Here is a 6,376-nt window from a genome sequence, read left to right as displayed (position 1 = left end):
AAAGAAAAGACTCTGAGAGGCTATTCAAGAATATGCCATCAGGAAAAGTTGTGAATGGGGGCTCCTGGGTGACTCCGTTGGTTAAGCGTCCGACTCTTGGTTTCCACTCAGGTCATGATCTCTCGGTTCGTGTTAATGAATTCGAACTCCATGTGGGGCTTTTTGCTGTCATTGTGGAGTCTGCTTGGGATTCTCTCTCTCTCTCCCTCTCTCTCTCTCTGCCCTTCCCCGGCTCGTGCTCTCCCGTTCTCTCTCTCTCTCTCTCTCTCTCTCTCAGATGAATAAATAAACTTAAGAAAAAAAAAAGAAGAAGAGTTATGAACAGACCTTCTTTCTCTCTCTCCGCAGTGGATCTCATGGCTTGATCTCTCCCAAGGGGCTGCAGTCCCGCCCCCCAACCCCCAGGACCTTTCATTCTGGTCCTGTGGACCTTTCCGAAGCTCCCTAACAAGCTGCTTCCTCACCATGCCCCTCTCGCTGGGATACCTTTTCCCACTGAGTCACCTGCCTGCCTCCTTTGCATCCTTCAGGGGTAAGTTCAGAGTCATTTTCTCTGAGACGCCCTCTCCAGCCCCCACGGCCAGGATGAAGGCCCCTGGGCTCTGCCGCAGGGCCCTGTGCTTACCACTTTCACACGGTTACCCCAAATGGTTGTTTGATTCTTTCCCCTGGATTCTACAATAGAACCCACAGGGGCAGGGGCTGTGTTTTCCATTCGTGTTTCTACTGTGCCTCGTCCGGAGCCAGTGCCTAAAAAATGTTCCTTGAAAGGGAATGAATGAGTGAGTGAGTGAATGAATGAGTGAATCTTTACAAGGGACAAAATATTAACTCCTTCCCACTCCTACCGTATCATCACTGGAAGGTGAGTATAGTTAGGTCCATGCGTGAGCCCATCTGTCTGTTCTACTCCATGTCAACCTGTGTATATGTTTATAAATGCATCTATAAAATTTAGGGCCCCAGCTTCATGGATGAGCTCAAAAGGGTCCTGTGTTTACTCAAACAAAGCTATACTCCTCTTCCTCACAATTGCTGAAGAACACCTGATAAGATTTCTTTTTCATCACATTCTGTGAATTTAAAAAGGGCAGTAAAATCCGAGTCTAGACTGTGTTTGGGTTTTTTCATTTTCCTTTCTTTTTGTTTGTTATTGCTGTTTTTTAGTGAGAACCTCTGCCTACCGTGAACTGGATTTTTTAGGCTTTTTTCCTGGGAAGGTAAAGTCTTACGAGTCTTTTAACTAATATAGGCTCACACCCAGGATGCGGACTTTCTTTTGGAACCGTTTTTATGGAGAGGAAGCAACAAAGGGGCAGTCCAGGAAAGAATTCTAAGTAGGGATAGAATTGAAAGCAGAAGTGTGGGCATTCCCAGATTTCTTTCAGGAGGATGTATGGTTCTCTGAAGATGGTAAGAATCCTGTTTTCACTCCCCCCACCCACCCACCCTCTGCCAGGCAGCTGGGGAGGGCGGGGGCGGGAATTCAGGTAGTGACAATACAGCAACTTAGGAGTTCTGAACCCCGTGGGAAATTGCTTTTGCGCCTCAATATCTTGGTGCGTAAAACGTGTTAATGTCGTAAGTCACAATATTGAGTACTCCCTGCCAGACACTGTTTAATGCTTCACAGGCACTTATTCATTCAAATATTTATTAAGCACCTACTATCTGCAGACACTCTCCTGAGCACTGGGGATATAACAGCGAATAAAATCTAGTGAGTGGTTGAGCTAGGATTCCAATTTAAGGTTCATCTGACTTTCCAGAGCCCTTACTTTTCGGCACTGAGCTGTGTAGTGTCTCTGCAGAAGGAAATAATAAAGACAGCCCATAGGAGTGTTTCGAGGCCAGAGAATGAAAAGCTGGAAAGGTCATCTAGTGCAGAGAGCACCCTGAACATTTGAGAAAGTGTAAATAAAAGAGGCAAGAATGACTTTCACCACTTTGTAGCTTGAGAACAGAGTTAAGGTTGGCTTTGAATCTTTCCCCCTAAGCCAGAGCAAGGACAGTCAGTCATTCCATAGAACCATCTAGTTTTGAGGGCTCCAGGTACATATGTGGGAAATTCATGTACATAAGGGACATCACCCTTTCCACCCTTCAGTGTTTGTTCAGAATCCCGCAATAGGAGGAATACATTGATGTTTGCACAGAACAGGTCTAGAAACTATATTCAGTGAGAGGGTGAGGGTATTAACCTCTCTGTTTGCTCCCCACCCCCAACCCCACCAAAATACTTTGCTGTCACACAGGAATCGACTAATGACCCTCCAGGTAAAAGAGATAGTAGCACAGTGCCTCGCACAAAATATGAATTCAGTAAGTACTTGCAGAAGGAATGAATAAATGATTTCAACTCACAGTCACATAACAAGCAGTCAAAAGCGATCACAATGCACGCAGCCCATCCCAAAGGCCAACCGAGTTTTTTCACGCACTCAGCTCCCACTGGAAAGATCAGGGGAGGCAAACCTATCCCTCAGCATCTTCTTTGAAATGCAACGACTTGCGGAAACATGTGGAGCTTCAAGAAGGTCAGAGCAGACTGTTTTGCTGTCCTTCTTCTTGGGCTACTGAGAAATCAGAAACATACCCAGGCACCCTGTGGAGATGAAAATCCTCAGGATCCGGACGTCCCCATAAAGATGTCACTCAGCCCGAAATAAAGGTATTGACTCACTCAGGTTTCTAGTTTCTAAAACGATGACTTAAGAGAGGATAGGAAATACTGCCAAGTCATGAAGTTCACGACCTCCCCCAGACAGGGAACGTGACTCCTTCAAACATCGGTGCCTGTTCACCCAGCCGATTAAAACTACGCAGGGGTCGAGCTCTTCTTAATTAACGTCCCTCCTTTTTAACACACACGTGCCCTTCTCCACGCACATATTGTCCCGTCATTGCAATCGGGGCGTAGAAAGGCAAGTGACTCACTTGTCAACCACAACCTTCCAAAAAGGCATAATAACGTGAATTTCGTTTCCAACAGAGTGAGGATCCAGTTAAGAAAGGGTGGCCTTTTCAATAGACTCTCACCCCTTAGCATGAACCATCCTAAGTCGCCAGTCTGTCTGTCCTCCTTGGCGTTGTCTGTCTGTCTGTTTCACTGCCATTCAACACATTTGGAGATCCCACTGCACGTCGGATTGGCTCTGGAAGCTGTTTGCCACACTGGCACAACTCTTGCGACACAGGTTGGAAACTGGCATCTCTTCTGACCTCTGGGTCTTGGAGCGTCCCGGATTCTTAGGTCTCAAACTGCGCATTTTGAGCTTGGTGTAGAATTTGGGGAACGAGGGACTCGAAAAATAATACACCAGCGGGTCCAGCATGCTGTTCATGTAGGTGAAGCTGAGGGTCACGTGCAGGGCTACGTGGACGGAGGGGTCACAGGCACTCGAGGGCACCGTCCAGAGGAAATACAGCCTGGCCGACACGCTGGGCAGATAGCACGTGACGAACACAACCGCCACCACCGTGATGAACCGGATGGCCTTCTTCATCCGAGTCTGCCTGGCCAGCTGCTGCCTCTGCTTCAGGCTCCAGATAATCTTGCAGGAGCAAAACAGGATGACACCGAGGGGCAGGAAGAACTCCAGCTGGAACATGATGTCGTGCCAGCCGTTGGCCGACTCCATGATGAAGCTCTCGCAAGATACGGTGTCTTCGTGCACACACAGATGGTTCTCCATCAAAAGGTAGAGGGTCCCCAGGATGACCACGGTCCAAAGGGCGGACACGATGCCGGCGGCAGCCCGGTTGGAGATGGCGTTCACCAGGTGGTGGGGGTGGACCACCTTGAAGTACCTGTCCACCGCCACCACCGTGAGGAAGACGATGCTCCCGGCCCTGTTCATGGCCAGCATGAAGAGGGCCACCCGACAGGGAATGTCCTCAAAGGCCCACTGCCTCTGTCTCCAGTAGTAGTCCGTCCGGAAGGGCAGGCAGATCATGAGAAGGAAGTCGGCCACGGCCAGGTTGAAAAGGTAAATGGTGCTCGGCTTCCAGGTCTTCATGCAGAAGCAGAAACCGCACAGGGCGACGCCGTTGCCCAGGGCGCCAAGCACGAAGGCCACGATCAGCAGCGGGGGCATCACCTGAGAGATGGGGTCCCCCTCGATGAGGCAGCACGACCCGTTGTCCATGGTGGACGGAGGACGGGGGTTCTGCGTGCTGGGCGGCCCCGGGAGTCCCCACAAAGACAGGTGCCGATGGGAACGCTACCACTCACCGGGCTGCTGGTTTTCTACCTTCTTCACCCCGGGATGCGGGCGGACGCGGCCGCCGCCAGGAGGCCAGGAATGTCAGCCTGGAAAGGAGAGGCTCGGGGAGGTCCGTTCTTCTCCGGCTGTCCCAGGCCGGGAGAAGCGGGTGGCACCGCGAGGCTTTGAGGCGCAGGCGGTCACTTCTGGGAAGCGGTGGGCAGGTCCAGAAGGATTCATGCTGCGGCGCCGGGCCCGACCCCGGCCCCGGCCCCGCGGTGATTTTTCTCTGCAGCCTCACTCTGCTCTTCAGACTCCTGTGCTGGAGAGCGTGCAGGGCCGCCCAGAAGGCACGAGAAAAGCTTGTTTGTCCTCCCTCCCGGTGGAGAAATACAAACATTTCCTGGAGCCGTTCTGGGCCTCTGCCTTTGCTTTCCTCCCCTAACCTTTGCCTGACTGCCCCGTCCGCCCCCCATCCCATGGGGCGCTCCCAGGCGGTGCCAGAGGGGGAGGCCTTGCTCCGCAGCTCCTCAGAGCCATTTCCTGTGCCCACACCCAAAAATAAGGCATGCAGAAGTCAGAAGCATCAGGGGAGGAAAAAAGCTCTAAAACCAGCACTCGCCGGCTGTCATTAGAAAAGCTCCCTGAAGCGTGACATCTTTCCTTCCCTCCGTCCGTACCTCCTGCCCTTTGCATCCTTCCCTGGACCCAAGTGACCTGTTGCACAATGAGCAGGACCACGCAATGGACGTGAAGCCACCTCTCATGTGCCTGTCCCCACGCAGCAGCCTCTCGGGGAGTCAGTTCCTCCCTCAGCCGTTTGCAAAAGAGGATTTGGCTCGGAGTTTCCCCGCTGGCCGAAAACCATGATAGATATGCTTTTAATTTTAACTGTCGGCTGCGCCCGTTGGTGGGGGGAGTGAGGGCCGGGCAGTTGGTCAGAGAGCCTATCTCTAAAATAATCACGGGTAAAATTAGACTGCACCCAAGACTGGAGTCTTTGCTAAAATTTCCTACCCTTTGGTCTTCTAGATGATCCACCTGCCCCTGTGCCTTTCAGCTCCCAGCTTAGGAAAGGGGTGCAGGGGAGGGAAATGCATTGAAAGGAGGCATATACGCCTTCTTCCAGATGCTGATTAAAGCGAAGCTCTTCCCACTGAACCCTGGATCCAGGTCAGTCCCACGACATCCCCCCCCAACCCCACCATGATCGCTGTCACCTCCCACCTGGGGGAAATATTGAGAGACTTTCCTGAGTGGTTTCCTTTCCTCTAACCTATTCCCTGTAATCCCCCGCCCCCCCCCACCACAGTGTGATTTTTCTAAAGCACAGATGTGATCACATCCTTTTTTTTTTTTCTTTTTAACTTAACCTTCATTTGCTCACTTCAAGCTGCCAAGGTGATCGCTATATGACTCGTGAGCTATATCTGGTTCTAAAGCCAGTTGGATTTGGGCCACATGTTTGTTTCTTTGTTTTTTTAGATTTTTTTTTTTTTAATTTGAAAGCGAGAGAGCAAGCAGGGGAGAGGGACAGAGGAGAGAGAGAGAGAGAGAGAGAGAGAGAATCTTAAGCAGGCTTAATGCTCAGCTCCGACGGGCCATATGTTTTATTTATTTTTTTTTTTTAATTTTTTTTTTCAACGTTTATTTTATTTTTTGGGACAGAGAGAGACAGAGCATGAACGGGGGAGGGGCAGAGAGAGAGGGAGACACAGAATCGGAAACAGGCTCCAGGCTCTGAGCCATCAGCCCAGAGCCCGACGCGGGGCTCGAACTCACGGACCGTGAGATCGTGACCTGGCTGAAGTCGGACGCTTAACCGACTGCGCCACCCAGGCGCCCCGGGCCATATGTTTTAAAGAGCTAGGACTGGGGCACCTGGGTGGCGCAGTCTGTTAAGCCTCTGACTTTGGCTCAGGTCACGATCTCGCAGTTTGGGAGTTCGAGCCCTGTACTGGGCTCTGTGCTGATAGCTCAGAGCCTGGAGCCTTGTTAGGATTTTGTGTCTCCCTCTATCTCTATCTCTCTGCCCCTCCCCTGCTCTCTCTCTCTCTCAAAAGTAAAATAAAAACATTTTTAAAAATTAAAAAAAAAAAATTTTTTTTTTAAATTTTTTTTAAAAAGCTAGGACTGTCCTATAAAAACCTGGATTTCCAGAGCGTCTCGGA

General features: G+C 50.7%; 1 protein-coding gene across 1 annotated transcript; it reads right to left on the bottom strand.

The window, feature by feature from the left end:
- On the bottom strand, positions 1-5,706 carry HCAR1 (hydroxycarboxylic acid receptor 1). The gene is made up of 2 exons (XM_043557469.1): positions 2,365-5,706; positions 1-290 (listed from the first exon to the last, which is right to left on the bottom strand). The coding sequence occupies exon 1, from the start codon at positions 4,146-4,148 to the stop codon at positions 3,117-3,119; it is 1,032 nt and encodes a 343-aa protein (XP_043413404.1). The 5' UTR covers positions 4,149-5,706; the 3' UTR covers positions 1-290; positions 2,365-3,116.
- Positions 5,707-6,376: the final 670 nt, after the last annotated feature.

This window comes from Prionailurus bengalensis, chromosome D3, assembly GCF_016509475.1.
Source record: "Prionailurus bengalensis isolate Pbe53 chromosome D3, Fcat_Pben_1.1_paternal_pri, whole genome shotgun sequence".
In the NCBI taxonomy this organism is placed as follows: domain Eukaryota; kingdom Metazoa; phylum Chordata; class Mammalia; order Carnivora; family Felidae; genus Prionailurus; species Prionailurus bengalensis.
Note: the sequence above shows the minus strand (reverse complement) of the source record. Positions and strands in the feature narration are given on the sequence as shown.